Here is a 27,885-nt window from a genome sequence, read left to right as displayed (position 1 = left end):
GAAATAACAGCATAATTTTACTAAGGAAATGGAAGAAAATTAGAGGTCTACTTATCAGAAAGCTCAGACTCTTACCCAAGTCATTATAAATATATTTCCTGCTGCTCATTGACATAGAACATTGTGCTGCATATTTTCACTCAATGGGGTTCAAATGACTTTTCAATGATGTGTTCTGTAACTGACACACAAAGGTGATATATTGTAGGAGGTTTAGTCAGAGAAAGTTTTACACTGCAAAAGAAAAAGAGAAGAAAAGAAAAGGAAGTAAAAAAAGAAAAAACGTCCAGCTGGAGAAAAATAAGGTTCCTCTGTATGCTTTGAACAATTCAAATAACACCTCTGAACTGATTTAATAAACATTGTGTCCTATAATTTTTTCCGCTGTGAAGAGGGAAACGTTCATCAGAAAGATTGATGGATGATCTACATTTTCTTTGCAGACAGAATATTGATCTAGTCACACATGGCACAGAGGGATTCTAGTAAAATGGGCAGACTGGATATGAGAAGTATTCTTTCTTCCTGTCCTGTCTCTGCTTTCACTCCTCAGGCTGCTACTGCTATGGTTACAAAAATTCTCCACACATGGAAAATTTACCATAGAAAATCCAGCCTAAACATAATCTTTGCCCTTTACTCTCAAGCCACAGGCCCTTAGGGACGCATTGGGCCCAGTTTAATAAATCTGTCCAATACTGGAGAAGATAGACTATTATAGGTGAACCTGGGTGATCCAGCAAACATGGAAAATATTTCTTAAAATCATTTGCAATTATTTGGCAAATATTTTCAATCCTAGACCAAATCCATTCCAGGTTAACTGGATCTCCAAGGTTCACCCCTGAGAGTCTACTTTTCCCAGTCTTGGAGAGTTAGTTTTGGTAAATCAAGCCTACTGTTTGGCCCTGTAGATCCCAAAGGTCAATATTGGAAGCATTGCTTAGTATAGATACTGTAATGTAAGAAATATCTAGCAGTCACACAGTACATGATCTCATTCCAACCCACTATGCCTTCAGTCCCTGACAGTCTAATGTAGTCGCTGAATATTACATGCAGCCCCTTTTTGTGTCAGGGTCATAGAAGAGAGACCATATACCATGTAAGTTGAGCGGAAATAACCTTTATGGTCATATATGGCTTAATACCATTAGCATTGTTAAACATTGCTAAGTATAAATTACAAATTCTTGCAGAGACAGGTGTGTGTTTCCTTCTTCTACGTTTGATTTTTACTAAAACAGCTTAAGCTCAAATTTAGGGAATTTGATCTCTAAGATCTGAAGTAAAAACTGTAGACCACAAAGTCTTGAATCAAAACAGTAGAGAAGAAAGTTAAGTAATTTAGGACAGCAAATAACTTGAATGGGAAAGTGGATATCTTGAAAAAATGCATAGTGCCTAACAAGGAAGGGGCTGTAAAGTAACCAAGTGTTAGTGGAAAATTCCAGATACAGAGAAAAAAACTGCTAGGAGGACTGTACGATCAAATTGTAAAGGCTGTAGACACATTAAAGCAGAATTGGAACTAAACATAAAAAAAATAAGCAGGCAGGTCCTTAATTGCAGAAGCAAATGCTATGTCTCCTGCAAAAAAAAAAAATTTTTTGAGTTGCACATGAGAATGAATGACCTACCAGGTACATGTGTATTTTTTTTATTAATATTATTAGACAGTAATATTATAATGCTGACATATTACACAGCATTGTACAAAGTCCACTGTACAATGTCACTAGCTGTCCCTCAAAGGGGCTCACAATCTAATGTCCCCACCATAGTCATAAGTCAATAACAGAGCCTAAGGTCGATTTTGGGGGAAGCCAATTAACCTAATAGCATATTTTTGGAATGTGGGAAGAAAATTGGAGTACCCGGAGGAAACCCACGCAAACACAGGGAGAACCTGCAAACTCCATGCAGATAGTGTCCTAGTCGAGATTCGAACAAGAGACCTAGTGTTGCAAAGGCCAGAAAGCTAACCATGCTGCCGTGTATGGGGAGTTAGGTCAATCTGGCCTCGCCAATCAAGTTAGTCAAAGATCCCCAACCCAGAAAAGGATCGGGTAAAATAATACATTATGATAAGACTTTTAACACTGCAGTGATAAGATTTTTAACACTGCAGTGATAAGATTTTCCACACATTAATTTGCAAATTCATTGTTTGCTCCAATGCTAAGGTGAGCCACGGCTCTGGCCGGTGCACCCCCCAGGGGGGTCAGGAGAAGGACCCTGCTTGGGGGGGGGTGCACTGACCAGAGCTGTGGACCATGTCACCAGTACGCATCGCAGGCTTAGGACAGTGGGTGGGTTGTATCTCTGGACACAACCTGCCCACTATCCCATCACAGGTTCAGACCTGCGATGGTAGAGTGGTCGAGTTCTGGCATCATGAAGTCGCCGCATGCTCTGTCCGGAGTCTGTGCATTTAGTGGTCCGTGAGCGGCAAAAAGTTGGGGACCACTGCTATATGTAACATTTTTATTTCTCTTTCTATGGTAATTTATAAAGTACATTCACAATTTCCACCAACAGCTTCTCAGCTGCCTGGCTGGAGATGATATGCATTGATCTAAACAGCAAACATAAAGTAAAGCAAATTTAGAGATAAAAACACATAGCCTCGAACTCATTTTGCCGACAACACTGCTGCACAGTAACAGAAAACTAACAGTGACACAAATGGAAACTTATATACCATACTTGTTTGTTTTTTATTCTGAAAGCATGTTTTATAATAAAACAAATGTTCACTGTTAACTGAAGATGTTCCCCAGAAGCTCCAGCAATGAAATACCTGAACAAGAAGTCAACTAAGCACAGGAATATATTTTTCCCCAGCATTATAGCAGTACACACATATGAATATATACTTTCAGGTTTACTTGTCACATAATACAAGTTTATTTATGACAAGATCTAGAAATTGAAGTACAAAAACTACAGACAAGTGACAGAATAATGTGATGTAAAATTGTGTGTGAGGTGTGAATGAGAAACATTACAAGCATAATGTATTTTTCACACAGATAAAAAAAAAGCAATAGTAAGCCAACCCCTATGGTTTTTCCATAGACCATTTCTCTCTTAAGTTTTCCTTACTGATTTTCTTGCATTTTGCCCATGCCCTTGTGACTACTAGAATAGTAGAGTAGCAAGAGACAGTGCCCCTGATTCATCAAGCAGAATCGGATTATCGCTCGCGAATTCGTATTAGCGATCCGGAATCGTACGCGGTCGCGCTATTCAGCAACTGAAAAAGCTCGCGCACGGAGCCGCGCTTATCCGACAGCTTTTTACTGGCGATCTTGCATTAAAAGTCACTGTTCCCCAGATCCTCCTTAATCGCGCAGCTGAAATCTAATCGCCTTAATTGGCAGATTCGCGCTCCCTATTGTGAAGGCTGGAATCCGGCTGGCAGTGAGGCGAGTGTACGAGCACACTCGAGTCCGGACCGCGGTAATCCGCAAACGATGGCCGCGCGTACTTTCGCGCTTCCAGCGAGCGCGGATTTTATTGATGAATCAGGGGCAATACCTGCAGTGCATTCAAGTTGTACAGGTAGTCCAGATCTTTCAGAATGGCACTTGTTTATGTGCTGTCGCAAGAAGGTTTGTCTCCCAGCACAGCATGGAGGAATTACCAGGAGCATTAAGGAGGTATCAGAAGAATCTTTCCAAGGTGCAGTGGACAGTGGCATCCAGAAGATGGTCTTGTATCAGTGTCTTTGGGAGAGGATGAACAAGAGGGACACTGCCAGAGTGATTGTAGATGAACCTCAGTGGACTTCTTGTGAGCATATTTCTGACCAAGCCATCAGACTTTATGATAGTGGCATGTGGGCTCAAAATCTTGTAAGAAGACCCTTGCTCACTGCTCTGTGCAGCTTGATTGGCATTTGCCATAGAACATCTGAATTGGCATGTTGTTTTGCAGGTTTTTTACTAAGCACAGTGGCAGATGTGTCTGGAGATACCAATGTAGTGTCATCCAGTATGACCAGTTTGGCAGTGGGTCAGTGATGGTCTGGGGGGAAAACAAACTTGGAGGTCAACACAGATCCCCACATACTAGCTAATGGTGCCCTAACTGCTGTTAGATACTGGGGTGAAATCCTCATAACCATTATCAGACTTTACACTAGTGCAGCAGGAGTTCTTTCTGGTGTAGGACAATTCCCAGCTTCATGTAGCCAGAGTGTGTAGGGGGATTAAGAGGTATTGATTACTGGTCCCCATGTTTCCCACAGGAATCTAATGGAAACATTTAGGAAATATATTGGTGCATCCAACTCTGCCAGGTAGTGCCACAGACTGTCCAGGAGCTAATCAATGCCCTGATCCAGGTCTGGGATGAGATATCTCAGGGCACCATGCACAATATGAGCTGTTGTGATGTCATGTAAGTGAGATTATTCTATGTTCTCAGGTTTTACATTATTTTCAGTGTAATTTTTTAATCCAGCCTTTAAAGGTTTAATGATTTTGCTTTCCATTGACTGTTTCTTTGTCAATTTGCTCCCTTTGGGCCTGATTTATTAAAGCTCTCCAGGACTAGAGAAGATGGACTATCATGGAAGAACCCAGGTGATTCAGTTTTACAATCATTTGCTATTAGTTGGCAAATGTTTTTAATCTTGGACCAGATCCATTTCAGGTTTGCTGGATCACCCAGGTACATAAAAAGTTAGATATATAGCACAACTAAGCATTAAATCTTTGAAGTGTGGTTATTTGGTTTTGTAATTTTTCCTCTGCATTTGCAGTGTTTGTTCCACTGGTTCCATTCAGCAAACAGGACAGAAGAAAAAAAGATGAGTGGAGAAAAAGAAAATGAGAGAAGTAGGAATGAGAAGCTCCTATTGTTAAGTCAGGATACCTGTTAGACAGCTACAATACACAGCTGAAATCTATACAAGTAAATTGCTAACAATGTATGTTATGCTGTCCAGCTACTTTGTTGATTCTCATACATCTGTCACACTAAAACACTAGGAGTTGATACATCTATTCAAAACTAAAAGCCTTCTAGCTTCCCTATCTGTGCCATCTACACAATAAACAGAGCAACAAAAATCAGCTGATACCTGCAAGACCCTATAAGTCAAAAAGCAACCAATAGAGCCAATACATGTATGACCAAGAAGAGATCTTAATAAGAAAAAGTTTGAAGCTTTTTAAAAAAAAACATGATTTTATGAATATCTGATTAAATCAATTAATGTGTGATCATTCACATGTGCTGATAGTACAACTGCCAGTACCTGCCAGTATTTCCAGTTTTAGACAGGAGAGGTCTAGTATGCTAGCCCAGAGGTAACATCTGGGGTGGCAGATGAAGCTGGTATAAAAAAAAAATCTTGAAAGTCTTGAAAGGGGATTCATAGAAGATTGTTGGAGAAATAGGATAACCCATTTAGTAGACTTTAAAGCTTCTTTGGAGATTCTGTCACCATTTTAAAAAAAGCAAAATTCAGCCATGCCTGTAAAAAAATGTGATACTCACCCCTTGCTCTCACCAAGTCAGCTATCCAGAACATAAAACAATTACAATGAAACTCCAAAATCCAGGGCATCTCAGTTTTATTTTTACATTATAAAATTATTTGGGGGTATACAGAAAGAAAAGAGAATAAAGAAAAGAAATAAGGTAAATAGGTGCAGTATAGATAGTTGGGAAGGGAGGAGTGGGGGATGGATTCATCATCGCATGCATTCTCTTACAAACCTAGAATGTATATGGAATAGCTGATTATGGGACCTCAACCCGTATTTCTGCTTTGTATTTAGACTCTGCTAGTACTTCCTCTATCCCTCTACCCCCAACACCCTGATGCTGTTTTCCTAATTTTGGTTTCCCTTCCCTTACACCCCTTTGTGTTTCCCCTTCTGTTCGTTATGTGTCTGTTATGTGTTAAGAATCCGGGTCAAAGTGAGAGAGGCATCTTCTTTTCTTCTATCCGTAATAATTTTCTTTTTTTTATTTCTCCATATTTCTCTGCTTCTGCTCTGGTTTTACACCGGGATGGTGACAATTACGTGTTTGGAAGGCTGTTATTGAATTTTACATTCCCATATAACACAGATGTCTCTTATGGTTTCAAGTTGTTTATTTTTGGTTTTTTGTCTTTGACCCCCGCTGTACTTTTTATTGCAAATGTTTGTTAAAGAGTTTTTCATGTTAATATTTGCTCAAAACTTCAATAAAAATATTGAAATATAGAATGTATATGGTAGATCCCACATTGTCAGGGGCCAAGTGTCCTGACTCATCCTATGTTTGGTGTAGGAGTGAAATGTATTCTGAGGTAGTGCTAAATTGTCTGTATGAATATTTCTGCGTTTTCAGCTCCAGAGGTCATCATCTCTTCCATACTATAAATAACAGCCCTCTTCAACCATTAATTATCCAGAAAAGTAAAACTCTCACCTTCCCTACCCATCCACACTTGTCACGATTGATCTTAGAACCCGAAGCCTCTGCATACTGTGACTGCTTGTTCAATCTCTGAGACTACTGTAGCCCTGTTATGGGGGGGGGGGTCATGTAAATGGCTCCCACAAAACAAGCTATGGCGCTAACCTGTAGATAACAAAGAGGATCCTGAGCCTTTGCTATGTGGAAGAGTGAGGATAATAATAAAGTTGGACTCTATATCCTGATGGGGTTTCCCAAGCCACTATCAGGGGCAGGAAAACTTCAACAACTTTATTTGCTATTTACAAAGTTACACCTCAGCAAGCAGATAGAAAAATGCAGACCCCTACACTACCATCTGTGCCTCATCTGTCCCAGGGATAACCACAGATACATCACCGACATTTTCTCTCAAAGGGGGCTGATCAGCAATGCCGAAAGGAACCTTTCAGACTGGTCCACTCTCTAGCCTTTCAATGAAGGGTTAATTGAAAACATGTATAGAAGGGGGCATCCTTGTCGCACTCCCAAGCTCATTTCAAAAGATTTACCAATCCAACCATTCAGGAGTTTGAAGCTTTCTGCCCCCTCGTAGAGGACTATCAACAAATCAATACATTTAACAGTATCTGCCAAGTAGCAACTAGAGATATTCATGATTCACCTGATCGGACCTTTTGCTCAGCCCAGTGCCTGCGAATATTTCTTTTAGTCAGCAGCCCTGCTTCTCTAGGGCTTTCCAGACAGCTAGAACCGAGAATGCACTTCAATCTAAATTAAGGCGTGCTGATAAATGAACAAGATGTCAAGAACCAGAAGAAAATTGTTGCAAGTATCTTCCAATCAACAATGAGAAGGCTAATGAGGTGCCAGTTCTCAATTCTCATGGAATCCTTCCCCTCTGACAGAAGAATGATAGCAGATCATTTAATAAAGAGAGCAAACCCTCTTCCAAACAGCCACTGAAAACCCTTGCTAACCAAGGGGCCAGACTGGATTTAAAACAATCCAAAACTCGTCTGTCAAGGCCAAGTGCTTTTCTGAGGGTTAGCTTATCAATACATGACATATCTTCTTTGACTGGTCTTGTCAAATCCACACTGGAAACTGAAACATTATCCAAACATGGAGTGGGCCTTTAAACACTCCATAAAATTAAAATTATGGAAATTTTCAAGAGATTTCTTTCCCAGAAAATCTGCATAATATGATATTATATTCTGATGACCTCCATGATTCCTGATCTGGAATCAGCCAATGACATTAATATGTAACTCTTTGGGTACCAAGACTAATGTGTAGTAGTTAGAGTTCTCTGTACAGTACTGCAGAATATTTCAGGACCTTGTGTATGATTGTGGTGAAAAAAAACTCTGGCCCAGAGTTCTCTACAACACATATGCAATATGTCAGAACTATAAAATATATTATATTAACAGTTATATTAAGAGTATGTGATTGTGATTTACCATGTAAACTCCTCCAGTGCAGAGGGCATTGTGATAAATTCTATATTCTTTGTGCAGTTATGCAGAAAATGTTTTGCCTTTGTATAAATTACATACATCACAGCTTTCTAAGAAAGTAATGGAAATAAATTATTATATGTAAAGTAATTTGGATTGTACACTTTCTTATAAGATCCTAGATTCATAGAAAATGTGCTTATTTCTGTCTGACCAATAGACATTGCCAGAGAAGCAGTAACATTAAATTACTGTGAAACACCATTAAATACACCCTACATATTGATGGAACAGCTCACTTCTGCTCTACATAGACTATTTTTATGTCAGGTTCAAATATAGCAGGATTGTCAATGGAGGTAAATCCCACCCAAAAGATTGATGTGCAATTTTCAGCTGTTTAATAATTAAAAAGGGAGAAATAATCTGAATGCAGTTCATATAGCAAAATGTAACACATCAAGTGTGAGCAACTTGCGGAAAGTGATCCCACCCATGCTAATAGGAGAGTAGCTGTGGCTTTTCTATAGTGAGAACGTGACAAACACATGAAAACGACAAATCAATACTAAAGTCTAAGAAGCAAAACTTCTTTCCAGGAAATCCTCCTCATTTCATTCACTGGGCTCCATGCTGTGTGGCTGCTGTACCGTGAAAAGTGGCATGGCCTACCTGCTGAGCCAGACTAATCTTTATACATTTCAAATTCCCTTGCTGACTCCTGAGACCAAAGATGGTCATAACATTGGAATTTGAAAAGGCAACCTAACACACACACAATCTTAGCTAGTTTAGAAAGCAAAAATTTAAAGTGGCCCTTGAGACAGAACTTGTTCTTCACTTCCGAATAACGTGAGGGCTTTTTTTTGCAACAATTAGGAATAATATAGCAGGCTCTCTCTGGTTTGCTGCACCAGACAGAAAGCAGTGATATCAGGTAAGCATGTTCAGGAGAGGAGCCTGCATAAATCTGCAAGACTGAAGGGATTGCTGGAGGGCAGCTTTAACCTTAGTGAAGTAAAGCTGGGTCTCAAAAGTCTAGAAGGGATTTCTGGATTACAATAAAAATGTACAGTTGTATGTATATCAACAGTATATTCAACTGTTTGCCTGGAGTTTAACAACATTTTAAGGCTATGTTCTCCCTGGCCATGAGGTTCCGGTAGTTACTGCTTTCTCATGTCAGGGAATTGCTGCCTCTGGGAAGAATCTACCTGAGGCAGTCCCAAAGAGAATGAATGAGGGCAGTAGTTCCCAGTTGTCAAAAGTGCAAAGGTTTGTTCTTTAAGTACCAGCCCTGCAGCGCAAATGATCGAGCAGCTGACAAGATACCAGCCGCTGGGAGGTGGTAGTACATGTAGCACTTCCTCATACCATAGAATGACTAGGATGTAGAATTTGGGGGGATACTACATGTAGTTTCTCCCTGCCAGCTGTCAAATGTGCAGACATTGTTTCTTTACCAGCACTGCAGTGTATTCTTCCCAACAAAAATAAATATTGTTCAGATCAGCTTGAAATCTATGTTAGTTTCTGTATATTAGTATCCTGTGAAAAACTCAGCTCCAGTCCCTTATCAAGCCTGCAAAATGTTTATATGAAATCACAACACTGCACCATTTCTCTATAGATATTTATGCTAAATGGTTTGATGCCATCACACGCAGTTCATACAAGCATCACATGCTTGAACAATGAGCACATGGATCAGGAAGAAAACTCAGAGGTATTCTTTAACATGCCAATTATTGGCAGATTGGAACTAAATGACTTTTTTTTACTGGTGCCCACTGTGTAAATGGATACCTTGGCTGCAGGCTTATTAAACTGATTTGTTCTAGTTTGAAATAAATGAATTAGCAGGCCCATTGGAAATGGCAATCCGATCAATACGATAATGGTTAACCATTGATGTTCGCAGCGAAGCTACAAAATGGAAACTGCACAGGTACTGTACACAGAAAGAAAAAAATACTATGGCCAAGGCACTGCAAAATTCATAATCCCGTTTTTTTCTCAATTTAGAAAAAAAAAAATGTTAAGCTGTAGATTGTAGTACTATCTTGGTGTGCATGGTGGAGTCACCAAATAGGAATGAAAGGCTTTGTTGAAATATGTATACATAAACATGCTTCTCAGTTTGCAAAGCTGAACTCCAAGGTAAGCATATTCATTCCTTGTGCAAAATATCTATTCATTTCTTGTGCAGGGTCTTCTATCTGTCCCCTTATGTGGTTACCCACTGGCTGCCTGTAGTGTGTGGGTCTGCTTGGTCCCTTCCACAGATCTGCATCCCACACAGACTATGTTTAGCATGATAATGTCACTGCTAATTCGAACTAGGTTTTTGCACCCAAAGTTCAGGTTTAAAAAAAAACAAAAACAAAAAAAAACAGTCTATCCTATTTCCTATTTATTTCTCTATTTTGGACAAAGGTTAGAACAAAGGTTATAACCCCTACAGCTTTTTTCTCTGACTATGTGCCAATGGGAAGATTTTTCTTCATTTCCTGACCTATAAAAGCAACAGGAAGTAAAATAAAATCTCCCCAAAAAGAGGGCACATATATTCTTAGTTTTCACTGAATAATACAACACAGAATAAAAAACTATCTTTCTAAACAAAACATGTTGAGTAAAAATATACAGTGGAACCTCGGTTTAGGCAAATAATTGGTTCCAAAAAACATTTCTTAATCCAAAATTTTGTAACTGGAATCAAATTTTCCTATAGGAAATAAGGGAAATAGAAATAATCCGTTCTCACAACTCAAAAAAATTAACATTTATTTTAAATACTGTACTGTACTATTTAACATATAAAAAATATTGTTACACAGAAAAATCAAGAAAAACTTTACCTTTAATAAGGACTATTTTTGGAGTATAGTATACCACAGTTTTTAGCACTGATAGCCGATACAAGATGAGCCGAGACAAGACAAGGCAAGACAAGGCGAGCCGAGACAAGATGAGGCACGATTGTACATGGTTGTAATGTTAAAATGTTGTACCATTTTTGTAATTTCATATCTGGACGCTCCTTTCGGTTTCAGAAACAACATTTATTCAACATTTTCTTTCCTAACCTGAAAATTCCGTAACTAGATATAGTCGTAAACCAAGGTACCACTGTACTGAAATATGGTTGCCTCAATGTACTCGGAAAATTACATCACCACAACAATAGCAAGAGCAACATGTTCCAAAAACAATGACCTGCAGTGCAGTTCGCAACTAACTTTGTGGATTTCCACTGCAAGTGTGAAAGCTGCCTAAGACTCATGGCTAAAGAGATATAGAAATACCTGTTTTCCCAAAACAGCACAGTCACTGCCCAAGAAGTGATAATGCCATTTGGCATTCTATTGAAGAACACAGTTAGAAAACACATACATTTCTTTAGGATGCAGCTAGGTAAGAATCTGTAGTAAAGTTAGATAAACTCCCCACAATGTTTACCTGCAGATTGTTTTCTTTTAATAATCTAAAAAAATAGAAACAAAATTAAAAATTTGATAAGGCATTTAACAAACTCTCAGAGGCTACTGAGCTGACCTCATCTGGCACCTACAATACTGACTCCGAAAGTTTATGCCTGTTGAATGTGATGGTCTGATAATGCCATGTTATTCCTGTCTTACCTTAAACCACAGATGCTCTGATTTTGTCTTTTTCACTGCTTTTACAACTAGATTCAGCAAATCATTTGTTTTTATTAACGTTCAATACAAAGCAGTACAAAGGTAAAGTGGTCAATGCACAAGTCTTTTACTGAAGAAGGTGGATTTGCGCTTTATTTTTATGGGTGGACTAAGGATGGGTGATATTTCCTTTTGTTTGCAGAAAATGTTTAAATTGAATACATATCATATTGCACTGAGCAGTGGAGACAGTTGTAGCTTCATGGAAAACAATGTAAATAAACAAAACATTCATACCCTGGTTGTATTGTCTTTAAGATAGAGTGTTTCATTTTTCTTTCAGAAAAATTAGGGGGAAAAAAGCATGGAACATGGATGGCTAAGGCTTTGTACACACGTGCAATAATTGTCGTTGAAAAGGAACTTTCACGATCCTTTCCAAAGACTGCATGATGTATGAACGAGTGTTGTGCATACAGCATTGTTTAGCTCTATGGAGAGTGGGGGGGGGGGGGAATGGAGCTGCACCCCGCTGCGCTCTCTCACCTTCTCTTGCATTACGATCATTGGTTGTCCACCATTCGTGGATCTGCCAGGACGGGCGTTCCGAAGATGGACGAGGAACGCTGTACACACTCCCCAAGCCGATTATCAGACGAGAAACATTGCATGTGTGTACCCAGCCTAAGAGAAGAGGGACATCATGCTTAACATTCCTCCATACCAGGACTTCTGATATCTGGCTGGTCAGAACAGGAGGAGGGCAAAGATTGTGTAGCTCTCCCAAACATGCCATGTCCTCTGGAATCTGGCTGGCCACAGTAGGGCAAGGAGTATGAACCCCCCTCCTGGCCATACCAGGCCTCTACCTGCTATTAGTAGTTAGCAGACATACTGTATTATAATTTTTTTTTGCAAGGTCTAGAGACGTCCACAGACAATATCCTCCAATAATCGATCCAGCCCTGGCAGCTCCCCACCATATAATGACAGCAGCTTGCCCACTGAAAAATGCTTACATTTGACTCAAATGTTCTACTGTCAGTGAGTCATTCAGAGAGATCCTCCAGAGTTCTTACAATTGCTCTAAATGACTCATTGACAGATTCTAGTGGAATCTGCTAGAGAGTCTGATAAAAATAGCAACTGGGCAGACTACTTGTTATTATGTATTGAGGAGCTGGCAGTGCTGGATGAATCATCATGGGATCTCATCTTCCAACATTGCTGGATCTAGCAATTGTTTGTTTAAGTTCATAGTAAATTAATTTAAGAAAAGCACAATATTGATACCTTCTTTTTTGTGTTGTATGGTAACTTCTAGGATCAACTTCAATTTTTGGGAATGGAAAAGAGGGACTATATATCCCTGTAACTATTTTCCTAGGATGAGGGTAAATATTTAGGGGTCATCCTATAAAGATGGCTTCCATATTCCAATAAATGCCCCACCAATAGAGCGCCTAAAATATTGGGTTCATGGTTTGGGAATGTTCACACTATTTGTCCCATTTTGTTTCCCACCAACCAGGTTTTAGGAAGCCTACTATGGGGGAAGGGGGTATACACTCTCTGCACCCACCTTTTTCGGTCAGCTGGATTCCGGGGAAGTTGGAATAGGCAAGAAGGGGGTTCACGTGCTTGTTTTTCCACCCTTTTTCCAAGCCAACCAGGTTCAATGGCAGACATCCCAGCAATTTTTTTTTTCCTCAAAATTTGATTTTTAACCCCATATATATAACCTGAACAAATATTTCCACTCACCCCTATAATGGATCAATGAGCTTGTACTGACAAGGTCTAACAAGCATAAAACAGCTATATGAAAGCTGAAATATATTTAAAAAAAAAATAAACATGCCCAGTTTTAATATTGGAATCCTAATTCAGGTGTTGCAAAGATGTACAGGTCCCTCTCCTGTGGGAGAGATGGAACCTCTGTGGGGGGCTACAGCTTGCACAGTGGTGGTATGAGCCCTGAGAAAGGCCAAGGTGCAGAATCTAAGCATCCAGGTTATTTACAGAGCCTCCAGTGGTTAGGATGTTGCGCTGATGGCTGATGCCAGGGTTCGGTCCTTTGGCACACCAGGGTGGGCAGGGTGATGCATGGTACCAAATCAAAAGTCAAGAGAATGATCAAGGAAGGCTTGCATTGAGACAGGAAGCAAGCAAGAAAGGTCAGGAATACAGCCAGGGGTCAAGACCAGAAATTCAGGAAACAGACATTGGTGACACGGGTGCCACCACAGACACAGAGGAACACAGGGGACGCAGGAAGTGACAGGAAGCACAGGTGACAGGAGGATCATCGCAAACACAGAAGAACACTGGAACAGCACAAAGGAACAGACTGGGCAACAAGGGGTTAACACAGGAGCTGGGCATAGAAAGCACTGAATTATTCAACAGGCGTAGAGGAAATGCTCAACAGAGCTAGGGAGCTCAGCACTAATGGAGACATGCTGCAAGAGTGCTGTGTCTGCCCCAGCTAAATAGCCAAGGGCAATTAAGAGGCTATTTTCTGACTGGCCAATGGGAGGGGCGATACTGATTAAATCTGGAAGAGCAGGCGCCTGGGCTCAGAACTCCCTGCATGCGCAGGAGAGAGGCTCCTGCGATTTAGCGAGGAAGAGATAAATGTGACATCCTGTACTGAAATGACTTATTCCGATTTCCCCGGGAACTATAAGGTTCTAATCTGACCAGCCTTACTGTACAGGGCCCACCAGATTTTGTTCTTAGAGGTTTAGCATCATATATCAGGATTTACCAAGAGTGATCTGTACGCAAATGCAGTCTGTCTAGGCAAGTCCACTCCTATATACCAAACCCTACCAGCCAATGCATTTTTATATTAGCATAACTAAAGAAACAACTCAATGCTTGCATTAGCATTAAGGGTTTTAAGAGCAGTACTAGTGCAGGGTGCTAGGATTTTTTTTTAGTAAGTTATGTATGGCACATTGTTGGTCCCTCCCATCAGCCATGGCACCAGATCTGTCTGCCTTGCATAGACATGCAGGATACATGTAATGAAAATGGAAAGGTCATTAATATGTTGATGAAGAGGAAAATAAAGAGCCAGGTTTTAGGTTAAAATTTAATTAGATTAAATGTCAGATTTGAACTAGTAAAATGTTTGTAAAGTCGTCCTATTTCATAATATTTAGAACAGTGAACATTCACATCACATCCAGAGCAGAGCTCTTAAAACCAGATAACCTGTAGGCTGTTTGTGGAAATTAGATAGGTCGTTTAATCTTAACCAATAAAGATGGAGAAAGCATGCTGCTTGTCACGGATTTGCCACAAGTATGGGGAAGTGGACCCTCGTCCGCGGAGGTATAAACTGAGGCGCAGAGTCCAAGGAACCACCCTGTGATCACCAGAGCACCCCACAGGGAGTGATGGACTTTGCTGCGGACAGCGCCCAGGTTGCGGCCCTCAGACACACCCGTGCAGACAGCAGCTGACTGCAGATCGGCAATCTCGAAACACAAAGCAAGACCAGGGCAGCCGGGAAACAATCAAAGTCAAAACAAGCCAAAGTCAGAACCAGGGAATCAGCACAAGCTGGGGCCTAAGGTAAACAAACCTATTGCAAAGGCAAGGAGTGTCAGTTTCAACACAGCCTATTTAGTGAAGCTAACAGGCAGCCTGGGTTGGGACTGGATGAGCAGGTGCAGATAAATCAGCTGGAAAAGTCTGGCCACACCTCTACCTCCAAGGTCTGGACTGAGCAGCTGTGCTGCTGATCTGTGACAGTACCCCCTCTCTTAGGGCCCCTCCTCATAAGGGATCCCCCCGGCTTCTTGGGAAACTGCCTATGAAAGTCCTTCACCAGCAGAGGGGCATGAAGATCTGCGTAAGATACCCAAGATCATTCTTCTGGACCATAGCCTCTCCAATGGACTAGATATTGCAGTTTCCACAAAGCAGTGTAGAATCAATAATGGACTCTACTTCAAACTCTTCCTCAGAATCCACCTGGACAGGAGCCGGAGGAGGGGATTCCTGGGAATACTGGTTGAGAATAAGAGGCTTCAGGAGAGACACATGAAAAGAGTTGGGAATCCGAAGACTGGGGGGCAGCCACAACTTATAGGTCACCTGATTAATCTCCAAATAAAAGGGAAGCAATTTTGGGAGATGGAATCTGAAGACGTATATGGTTGGTAGACCAACAGACCTTATCTTTCGGTGCAAATCTAGGGGCATGGCTATTCTTTTTATTTGGCCATTTCTTGTGGCCAAGAGAGGATTTATGCAGCATCTTCCCGGATTTAATGGAAACAGGCTCTGACTTCTGCAGCGGACAGAACTTCTGAACCAGAAGGAACAAGAGGAGGTACTCTCGGGTGACACCCATAGGTCAGGAAGAAACCCGTAGATCCGCTGACACGGCTATTATGAGCAAACTAAGTCCAAGGAAGTAATTCACTCCAATTGTCCTGCCTGGCTGATACATAGGGACCTAGAAATTGTTTCAAGCAACGATTGATTGTTTCAGTCTGACCATTGGACTGAAGATGGTAGGCAGAGGAGAAGTCCAGGTGAATCTCTAATAGATGACACAGGGCCCTCTAAAAATGAGATGTGAACTGAAAACCTCGATTTGAACCTATGCTGGAGGGAAGAGCATGGAGGCCGAACACTTCCTGGAGGAAGATTTTAGCCAAGGCCGGAGCTGACGGAAGCCCTTTTAACAGAATAAGATGAGTCATCTTGGAAAAACAATCCACTACAACCAAAATACCTGTGCAACCATTTGATATAGGTAGGTCTGTGATAAAGTCCATAGAAATATGGGTCCAAGGACACTTAAGTACAGGCAGAGGAAGAAATGGACCAGATGGTAATCTTCTTGGGACTTTTCAGCACATTTGGAGCAGGCAGCAATGAAGTCTTTAGCATCCTGACGTAATGTTGGCCACCAATACAGGCATGAGATGAAGTCAAAGGTCTTTTGCAGCGACCGGCAACCTTAGAATAATGCCCCCATGCAAGGATACGGGGCGGAGAGACTTTTTTACAAATTGTTTTCCAGAAGGAATGTTTTTCAAGCGTAAAGGGACAGCCAACAGAATTCTGAAAGGATCAATGATATGTGCAGGTTCAGGTTCAGTATCCTCAGAATCAAAGGATCGAGAGAAGGCATCTGCCTTAGTGTTCCTAGCCCCAGGGTGAAAGGTAAGTGTAAAATCAAATCTAAATAGGGCACACCACACCTGCCGTGGATTAAGTCTTTGGGCAGTTTGGAGGTACAAAAGATTCTTGTGATCTGTGTAAATCGTCACAGGGAAGAGAGCTCCTTCAGGAAGATGATGTCATTCCTCCAGTGCAAGTTTCACAGCCAGTAGCCTCTGATCCCCTATAGTGTACTTTCTTTCAGAAGGCAAAAACTTCCTCAAGAAGAGGCCACAGGAACGCAATTTGCCAGCGGTGCCGTACTGGGAGAGAACAGCCCCTACCCCCACAGCAGAGGCATCAACCTCAAGAAAGAATGGCTTACTGGGTTCAAGGTGCATTAAAACAGAAGCTAATGTGAAGGCCTGCTTCAACACATCAAAATAGGCCACAACTTACAGTTGGCCCCTTTCTTGGTAGAGGCTGGGATGGGAGCCACAAGAGTAATCCTTAATAAACTGTCTATAATAATTGGCGATGTCCAGAAATCTTTAAATTGCTTTCAGTCCTTGTGGTAATGGCCACTTCAGAACAGCAGAAACTTTTCCAGGGTCCATACGTAATCCCTGATTGGAGACAATATCCCATAAAAGGCACTTCAAGGAGTTCAAAGAGACATTTATCCAATTTTGCATAGAGTCGAGTCTCTCTAAGCAGTAGAAGTACAGTCTTAACATGTCTCCGGTGCATTAGAAGGTTCCTGGAAAAGATTAGTATGTCACCCAGGTATACTACAAAACAAGTGTAGAGGACGTCACGGAAAATGTCATTAACAAAGTTCTGAAAGTGGTTTCCACTCATCCCCTTCTTTGATTCAGATGAGGTTGTAGGCTCCATGCAGATAGCTTAGTGAAAAGAGTGGCACCCTGGATACGGTCAAACAATTGAGAAATCAGAGGCAAAGGATCTCTGCCTTTTGCTTGGAGAAAACGTCCACAAAATCTTTTTAGAAATCAGGAAGGCCTGGCAAGAATGCAGTCACAGTCAGGCAAACAGAACATGCTGGTTCAATCTTTTTGACAGTTGTGATAACAGCTAGAACTCCAGGATAGAATGCCTCCAGAAACCCAGTGTATCACTGGAGAAATTTGGCAGAGCCATGGCAGGCCTAGAAGGAGATGATTGACAAGCTTGGGCATTACCAGGAATTCCAAAGTCTCAAAATGAAGGGCACCTACCCGTAAGTATAGTGGCCTGGCCTTGAAACAAATGGGCTGAGGGATTACTGTACCACTGACCACTGAAAAAGGAATGGGATTTTTCAGGGCTACCAGTGGAATCCGGTGCTTAGAAACTATGCTCTGATCCCTAAAGTTGGCTGTGGCACCAGAAACCAGATAGGCCTCCGTCCAAATGGTCGGATCAGGAAAAAAGAGCTGAACTGTATATGTAATCCTTTTCAAGGGAGTGCTGAATGAACGACCCAGGGAATCCTCTCTACCATCCTCTAGGCCAAGGCTTTTGGGTGCTTGAGAGGACAGTTATTTCTGTAATGACCATTACCTCCACAATACAAACATAAGTTTTGCGCTAGGCGGCGGTTTAAACCGGTTAGTCTTCATGGGTTCTGCTAAAAGTTCAGTAGCCTCTAGTGAGTTAACAAGGAAGAGGAGCTTGTGGAAACTGCGCGGCACGTTCCTGGCGACGTTCCTGGAAGCGTCGGTCAATTTTAATTGACAGCTGCATGGCAGCATCCAGACACTCAGGTGGGGGATAGTGCACAAGATAATCTTTAATCTTTTCAGACAGTCCTAGCTGGAACTGAGAACGGAGAGAGAGGTCATTCCACTGCGAATCAGCAGGCCACCGGCGAAATTCATAGCAGTACTCCTCAACCATTCTGTGTCTCTGGCGCAAGGAATGGAGAGCAGATTTGGCGGATGCTGCCGATCCTGATCATCATATAAAAGACAGAGTGCCTGGAAGAATGAGTTTACAGAAAGAAGGGCAGGATTACCAGGTAGCAAACTGAAAGCCCAGGACTGATGATCACCTTGCAATAAGGAAATCACAAGAGCAACTCACTGTTCTGCGGAGCCAGAGGAGTGTGGACGAAGACAAAAATAAAGTAGGTAAGCATTTTTGAAGTTTGAAAATATCTTCCTGTCACCAGAAAAATGATCTGGCAAATTCATCTTTGGCTCGGGTTTATTAGAGCTGGTAGAAGGAGCAACTGTAGGAGCTGAGAAAGGGGCAGCAACAGCACTGCCCTGCAGGGAGGTCTGAAGTTGCTGCATGTGAGATGATAAGTCCTGTAGTACCTGCACAACTTGATAGGTCTGAGCCACCTGATGTTCATTTCGTCACACCAAGCCTTGCAGGGTGCCTGGCAGAGGAATGTCAGCGGGGTCCATGGCCTTTGCAAACTGTCACAGATTTGCCACAAGTATGGGGAAGTAGACCCTCTGTGCAATCTGCACCACCACCACCACCCGGTGTTCACCAGATCACTCGCAAGGAATAATGGACTTTGCTGCGGGCGGCGACCAGGTTGCAGGCCTCAGACAGACCCGTGCAGACGGCAGCTGACTGCAGATGGGACCGAAGTGTAGTGCCAAATTGATAGGCAATCTTGAAAACCAAAGCAGGACCAGGTCATGGCAGACGGCAAACAATCGTAGCCAAAACAAGTCAGAACCAGGGAATCAGCACTTGGAAACAGAGACAAGCTGGAGCCTCAGGTAAATGAATCTTGTGCAAAGGCGAGTGTCAGTCAGTCAACACAGCTTATATAGTGAGGCTAACAGGCTCGCTGAGTGGGGACTGGATGAGCAGGTGCAGATAAATCAGCTGGAAAAGTCTGGTGACGCCTCCACCTTCAAAGCCTGGACAGAGCAGCTAGAAGCAAGGTAAGGAGACAAACTGCTGCTGATCTGACATATATCTGGTTAACAACAAGTACAAGATCAGCTGTGCTGCTGATTCCTGACACTGCTCCTCTGCATCTTCACCAATTTGTGTATTCCGATCTCTCTTCAGTCCTTCACTTTTTTAAACAAGCAAAAAAGCTTTATAGGTCTATAAAACTGACATTAAATTACATTTTGGATATAAATTGAAAATATTGATGTAATATTTTATATTAGCCAGATTATGAACACAAATATTTTAACCACCCTCAATATACTGTAACGCATATACAAAGTATACTTTGAATGCTTATTATTTAATTGGCTATGTTCTTTGCATCTCAGGGGAAAGCTTCTTGGACACAGTAAGCACACAAAAGCCCTGGGCTAGTAATGGTACAGTTGTGCACAGCTTTCCACATTTACAAGGATGTGGTGAATACGACTTTATGGTTCATGTGTGAGTGCAAGGAGGCTTAACTAACCTTAAAACTTAACAGGTAGTAATGTTGTTTGCAAAAGTTGATTCATGAGTTTTTAGTTTGTAAAAAGAAGAAAAACTAGGGAGACACACATAAACACTGCTTTAGGTAATTGATTGAAAGAACTGAAATCCAATAAACAGGGCTGACTTATATGACTTGCTGCAGCTTCTAATAAACACCCTGAGAAGCTTACATTGTAGAGTAAATTCAGAGTAAGCGATTTAAATACTTGAGTCTGTGCAAGGTTAAAGGTACAGGTTGAGTTCAGCTTACAGAGAAGACTCATTTTTGCATGAAGATTCAGATTGCCATGAGTATACACAGAGCCTCGCTGTTAGTACGCTGCAGGTGCTTCAAGAATAAATTATGCATGCATGCTTTGTACATTGATACTGCTGTAAGTAAACTCCACTCTAAGCCATTGCCCCTGATTCATCATTGAAATCCGCGATCGCTGGAAGCGCGAAAGTACGCGCGGCCAGCGATCGCGAATTACCGCGGTCCGGACTCGAGTATGCGCGTACACCCGCCTCACTACCTGCCGGATTCCAGCCTTCACAATAGCGAGCGCGAATCTGCCAATTAAGGCGATTAGATTTCAGATGCGCGATTAAGGAGGATCTGTTAAGCTCAACGGTGAGATCATAGCAATTAATTAGCGCGCACCTGCTCTCTGTTCTGTGCTTATTTACAGTCCTTTACAGGTCAATTAGTTTTCTTAGCGCACATAAATGTTTAAAAAAATTTAACAACGCAAACATTTTTCTTTAGGGCTAAGGGTGGTATGTGTGCCATTAGAAAGAATGATTTTTTAGGGGAACAGTGACTTTCAATGCAAGATCGCCAGTAAAAAGCTGTCGGATAAGCTTGGCTCCGTGCGCGAGCTTTTTCAGTTGTTGAATAGCGCGATCGCGCACGATTCCGGATCGCTAATACGAACGCGCGACCGATAATCCGATTCTGCTTGATGAATCAGGGGCATTGTCTGTCTTCCAGTTAACTGTCAATGTCAAACAACAAAACACATACATGTAGATAACTATTAACCCTACAAAAAAACTCCCATCTATCTCATTTTGGAGATCAATTCTGTCTATTCCTCATTCCGCTATAACTTTTGGTTTGCAGACTTTTGGTCTGCTATAGTACATTAAAAGCAGCAATGTTGTAAATAAAGTGTCTTTTTTTCTTGTGGTTCCAGACTTGTTAAGTCTATACATTTTTAACTGATGCTTTATATGAATTTTAGAATTAAAATAAAATGTTTCACATTTTTTTTTTTATAAAGTTACTGCTTTGACTAATCTATTTTATATACTTAAGCTGAGCTTTACATCTCTATAAACAAGCTTTTTATTTTTTTAGAAACACAGTCCAGGATTATCAGTAAACAGCTACAATTGTCAGCTGGAAGTGTGCATATTAAAAAAAAAATATGGAAATGCTTTTTTTCATATGTGTCTGGCGAAAAACATAACATTTCAATATTTTTGTCTTTGTCTCTTATTTACCCTTTAGTTTGAATGGGGGTGAGGGCAGTGGTGAAACAGTTAGCAAAGTAACCTTGGAGCACTTGGTTTCTAAATTCTGTATTCCAAAAACTCTGAACTGTAAAGTTGTGTATTCCATTATTTGAAGACAACCAGTTTCCACACCACATATGCAACATACCAAGATTCTTCCCTTAAAATGATATGCATCAAACATTTTTTCTGCATAATTTTTACCTGTTACAGCCTGTGTAAAATTCCAAAAGTCCTAGACTGCACCTGGGTGCCACCAACTAACTCTGTCATTGTATAGTTAGGCTAAAAAAAGACACCAAAGTCTGGTAAGTTCAACCAACATATAACTAAAACAAAAACCTGCATAAATAAAACCCAAAAAAGACATGGTCCAGTTTGCTTCAACAGGGGTAAAACAATCCTTCCTGATCCTCTAAGACAATCAAATGTTACCTTTACTACAAGTGATCAGATGTTTGTTTTACTAGAAAGCAAACAGCTGACTAGAACCATTTCCAGAAGGAGTATAGTTCACATTTTTACAGCCCCCACTGTAAAGAAGGCTTTCTGTATGCAAGAATTAAACCTCATGTTCCCCAGAACCAAAGAGTACCCCCTATGTAAGACCTTAGAGTGAATAACCTTGCATTGTGCAAGTTCTCTAACTGTACCATTTATATATTTCTATGAAGGGATCATATCCCCCAACCCCTCTGTTCTAATAGAAGAATACATACAGTTCAACTCATCTTGGAAAATGTCCTCATAGATGAACTCTTTGTCTTTGCCTTTTATCTGTATATTAGCATTTCTCTGCACTGTTTCAAATTCCACAATATCTTTTTTGTGAAATGGTGCCCAAAACTGGACTGTATATTCCAGATGTGGTCTGAGCAATGCTTTGTACAGGGGCAGGATTATGTCTCCTTCTCTGCAGTCTATTCCTCTTTTATTACAAGAAAGTACTTTGCTAGCTTTAGATATTGCAGCTTAACATTGCATGCTAATATTAGGTCTATGATCTACTAGAACCCCTGATCATTGACTCCCACGGATGTTTTTCCACTAGAAAATATGAAACATATATGTTGTTAGCCCCAAGTGCATAACATTAACATTTCACCTCAGTTACTACTTGGCTTCCCAATTAAACAATACATCTAAGTCTGCTTGTAAATAGAGACATTATGTTAAAACTCAAAAAGACCTAATTTTATTACATAGCTTGGTGTCATCGGCAAACACAGAAATGGTCATTTTACCCCAAAACGCTATATAAATTATAACTAGTTAAATAGTACGAAGTCCCAACACTGAACCCTGGGGTACACCACTAATGACCTTAAACCATTCTGAGTATGAACCACTACTCTGAAAATGGTCTTAAGACAATTTTCTTTACATTTACAAATGGAATATTCTAGAGCCCATAGACCTTAACTTACACATTAGCCCTCTGTAGGGTATTGTGCCAAATGCTTTTCACAAAACCAAGTATTTACGTTGTCTAGTTTTTGCTTGCTTCCTCATAAAAAGAGAAACAATCTTGTTGTATAACTTTGGTCTTTTTATGAAATAATGCTGACTGTCGCTTTTTTATCTTTTACCAAAAACTCAACTACGGGATCTGTTTATAAAACAGGGGAATTTGATATTCCCTCAAACATTCTCTGGTGGGAATTAGTTACTGCCATTGAAAAACCTAGACTTAAAAGATTCCCACAAGAGAAGGTTTGAAGGATTGTGTGATTCCTGTACTTTTTTTTATAAATAGCCCCGTTCTTTTTTCTTTTTTCCCCCAGTTGCTCTATAAAAAGTTATGTAGGGAGCTGAAGGTGGGTTCTAAAGACTTGGGTCATCACAGACAGTAATGAGATATTCCCTGAAAAGAATAGAAATGCGACATACGAAGTGGGAGAAGGGTATGGAATTGACTTTTCCTGAAGTAGTCACATTTTATAGCATGTCTAAAGGCACATTAAAACTGCATAAAAATTATTTATTGAAAAGTTAAAAAATGCATGTAAGCAGGTAAATCACTTGATTTTTCTGTGTTTTTAAATTTGATGATAAAGACTCTAAAAGTGGCCCCATCAGGTCTAGTGAGCATAATATGTTGTCATTGTATGAATAGTCAGGATTACAGTCCACCTTTTCATAGTGCTTCCCTGACAGGTTCCTTTATTATCCTGTATTAAACATGTACAAACAAACATGTACTACCCTTCTTGTGCACTGTTTTAAACACAATCATGAACTATATTTATAATATAATGATACACATTAATATAACTCTGAAATATTTTGTACTGCAGTTCAAAGAACACTAAACCATTCACATCAGTCTCAGAATCAGTTGAGCTTACACTGAATGGTATTCTGCCTGCTGTGGGGAAAATATGGGGAAGAAGGGGACAGTGTCAGAGGGTACCTGGATGAGGATCTGGCAGAACATCAGGTGTTCAGTGTACTTTCCTTGACTTTTTTTGACTTACGTATAAGATATAAGTACCATGGATTTGTGGATTCTGGTTATAAGTCGAATGTCTAGTGCCCCCTTAGGGCCAAATTGGTATTGACCAAAACTCACGTTTGAGGTCATACCATACTGAATGAATTTATTGAACTGTATTGCTTGATTTCATTATAAATACAATTGAAATAATTTGCCCTAAGAAACCCTACTTTCTTTGTCATTTTCTCACTGAGAAGGGGACAATGTCAGAGGGTACCTGGATGAGGATCTGGCAGAACATCAGGTACTTTCTTCAATGTACTTTTCGCCTCAGGGTAAGTAAGTTACACACTCCTTTAAATTTTGAAATCCTGGCTGTTTTTTTAAGGGCTTCTTGGCCCTGCTTAGTGTTTGTTTAGTTTGAAGCTAATATGTCATTGTGCTGCAGCTACTTTAATGCAATGGGCTACATTATTGCGATGCATATTAATGTGCCATATAATGTATGTTACCATATGTGCAGTAATGTTCTGCAGAGATCTAAATTGGCCATCAAAAATGAAAGTTTTTAGACATTACACTTAAAGAAATAAAGTCTTCTGGTGTATGGAATATTTCTGACATCAATTTTGTGCAGGTTGTGCACTTGTATGTTACATCATATTGTTATCACCTTCTGATCTACAGTAAAATTATAATGTGACTAGTGGGGAATCCAGCTGAACAAAATCTTTTGGTCAGGAATCCCTTGCTGTACTGAAATAAAACCTTCAGCTTGGCCAAGCCATAAAGAATTCCGCTTCAAAGCACATTTCTGTACATTTTCACTACCTAAATTGTACAAATTTGTGAGAACACAGCAGCTTATAAACAGTGCAAATTGTTGGCCTGCATGTGCTCAGAGGCATCGCTCAGCTGATATAATTACTACAATTTTACATGCAAATGAAGGATGATACACAGTACAAACAGAGCGCTATACGTGGAAGTGCTTTGCATTTTGTGGGTGAGATGGGAACATCCTAAAAATGATTAGGAAACAGATTTGGGTGAACATCCCCAGGAACATACATAATGTCTCCCTCATAAAGCTTTGCTGGTATTTGTTGTTTGCATTTATAGCTACGACAGATAAAAAGTACAGCATTAAAGGTTCAGTTCACCCAAAATTGACATTTCAGTGTCATAGATAGATGCTGGACAGGTAAACACTGGACTTTCATCTAGGGGATATTGTAGGTGTTATTTCTGAACTGTGTGTCTGTTGTGACCACCATCCTTGCAGGTGCATGAAAAGAAACAGTAAAATAAATATATCATTTGTTATGCTGCTTGTCACATTGGTGGGTGAAAGGAATATAATTTTTCTGAGTTTTGAATTTAAGTTGTTTTTGTGTTTTTGCTATATTTTGCAGTTAAGAGTTGTGTCGAAACTAGTTACATCCTCCTTATCAGTAGGTCAATATTTGCTCCATCCTTACCTTGAAGCTTCTTACCTTGAAACATCTTGCTCAGCAAAGTTGTTAATTAAGTTTCTTGTTACTGACTAACTACTAAGTGTCTTCCACCAGGTTGTCTGACTATATAAACTGTGATGTGAAAATAAAGTTTTGAGACAGGATATAACTATATATGCTTAAGTTGCGTGTTGTGTTAATCACTGCTCCCAACGCGTTGAAAACCGAGGTCACGATAGAGAGGGAAATATTGGTCTGGGATCAATAGGAAATCGCCTTAACAGTGGGCTGGTCATGTGATCAGATGCCTAAGCTTTGATCATGTGATATTAGCTGAAATCTGGGAAGGGTCTGAAGTACAGATGGAGTAGGGTGGGGATCATAGGTTGCTATGGTTGCATTAACACTTTCTTCAGTGAGGCATTACAAACAGCACTGATAATAAAATAATCCCGTTGCAACCAGTTATCTTTCCTGCATCTGGCTCTGCTCTGATTGAATGCTTGGATGATACAGTTTACCCATGTTCCATGCTTTTAATCTCCTATTAATGCACACAGCCAAAACCAAATCACATGCTGAGTTCCCTCACAGTTGTAGTCCAAAGACTATATCTCCCTTTTAGTTCTCCTGGCTTGGTCTCCTTGCATTGCAGTCTCACTCCTCTTGTCCAACAATCTAACAGGTAAAAAGCCGCCATGCAATGGCAGAAACACACCAGCAGAGCATTTGGCATCGCTACCATGCCATAACTTTTGTGGCATAAAAGTAGCTGGGGGGTTAATTCAGTGGCTCAACATCCACACAAAACCTAAATATCACATTTGTGGAACTTTTACAGTACATAATAATGAAACTTCTTCTAACAGCTGCAAGGTATACCTTGTTTACCAACTTGTCCTGATCCTCTGGATACTCACACTTGGTATGCGGAAGCTCAAGAAATAACAGCACCTTGTATGATGCATTATCAGGTTGTTGGTATAATGCAGCAACCAATGGTGTTCGTGTTGCTTTTATAAATGTTATTAGTAAAACACATTCTGGATTTTCAACTAATCCTGCATCAGATCACCCCTATCTGCAGTGATGATGGGATGTATTTTTAGCACTTAGTGACATGCACATGCATTACCAAGGCACAATTGCAAAATATATGCATTCTGTAGAGGTAGAATATCTATAGGTACCTTTGGCCAGCATCGCTTGTCAAGGAGCCCATAATTCGGGCCGGTAGCAGGGGGCTGACACCGTTCAGGTCCTCCCTTGTAATTGGTGGGATGATTTTGGAGCTGGTGCTGATTTCTGAAGGCGAATTTTTCATCTTGGCTCTAGCCATTCTATCAGCTGTGACAAGCTGCCTCCTTCCTCTGTCTTCTTAACTCACAAGCCCAGTGATCATGCTGCATGCAGTCTCTGCAGGCGAGTACCACCTGATTTATACTTCTTCCACACTCCCCACTGGGAGGATGTGGTACATTCCTCCTCTTCTACAGCAAACATTGGAGAGAGGAGATGCTCTGACCTGACTGCTCTGGGACTGCTGGTCTATGACAGTTCTGCAGGAGGATGTTCTTGCCTGTATAAACAACACTTATGTCATTCTAGATTTTAAACATGGGATGCTATGCTTCCCCTGCCTTTGTAATGGTCTCCTCCCACATCCTTTATATGATACATAGTATATAACATTACCAGCACACACTTCTATAATTTAATGATATTGCAGGTACTGGCAGGGTATTGAGTTGCATACCTGCAGGATGACACTGGGTGCAGCATTCATGGCCAGGGTTGGAATCCTATTCTGCAAGCACCTGCACTTAAAGGGGAACTACACTCTTTTTTTTAGGTGTACATGTGTAGGAACTGGATTTGTGTTAGTATCTTTTTTATTTATTTAGTTATTTTTTGTGACTTTATGTACATATAGCCATGTCGATTTAAGGGTTCATTTTACAGTTTAATGCTAATTTATAGTGGAACTTGGATCCAATAGAAAACAAACAAAAAAAAATATTTCTAACATTTCTTAAAACATTTAACAATTATATCTTCTTATCTAGCTTTGATGTTTACAAAGCTAGAATCTGATACCTTCACAAAAACTGTTTCATGGTGATTCACAGAGTTTACACAGAAAATCATACTGAGTAAGGGATGAGGTTCAGAACTACCAAAAAAATGACTTTTTCAAAATGTGTGTTTATTTCAATTTAACTCTTAATGGGTATGTGGGTATGGGGGGGAGGGGGTGCAAAATATTCATATGCTTATTAAATGATGCTTATAGAATCCACCATAAATTCCATAGCAAACCCCTAGAGCTTTATTTCTTTGAACATTGAGGGATGAAGGGGTTCAAGGGAACTTTGCAAGGTAGGGGTTTGGCATACATGTTAAAAATCTCGTAG

At 40.5% G+C, this 27,885-nt stretch overlaps 1 protein-coding gene across 6 annotated transcripts in view; it reads right to left on the bottom strand.

The window, feature by feature from the left end:
- KCNT1 (potassium sodium-activated channel subfamily T member 1) overlaps positions 1–27,885 on the bottom strand; it is a 187,491-nt gene that overhangs the window by 120,760 nt on the left and 38,846 nt on the right. For 3 of the 6 annotated variants that reach the window (XM_072429350.1, XM_072429353.1, XM_072429351.1), the window contains exon 1: positions 26,662–26,964. The exons of 2 other annotated variants lie outside the window; for them this stretch is intronic. In XM_072429350.1, coding sequence (XP_072285451.1) covers positions 26,662–26,810 — 149 coding nt within the window. In that variant the 5' untranslated portion in view covers positions 26,811–26,964. Of the gene's footprint in view, positions 1–26,661; positions 26,965–27,885 lie in introns of those variants that run through there. One more of the 6 variants, XM_072429354.1, reaches the window with a different exon arrangement.

The sequence above is a fragment of the Pyxicephalus adspersus genome, chromosome Z (assembly GCF_032062135.1).
Source record: "Pyxicephalus adspersus chromosome Z, UCB_Pads_2.0, whole genome shotgun sequence".
NCBI classification, from domain to species: domain Eukaryota; kingdom Metazoa; phylum Chordata; class Amphibia; order Anura; family Pyxicephalidae; genus Pyxicephalus; species Pyxicephalus adspersus.
Note: the sequence above shows the minus strand (reverse complement) of the source record. Positions and strands in the feature narration are given on the sequence as shown.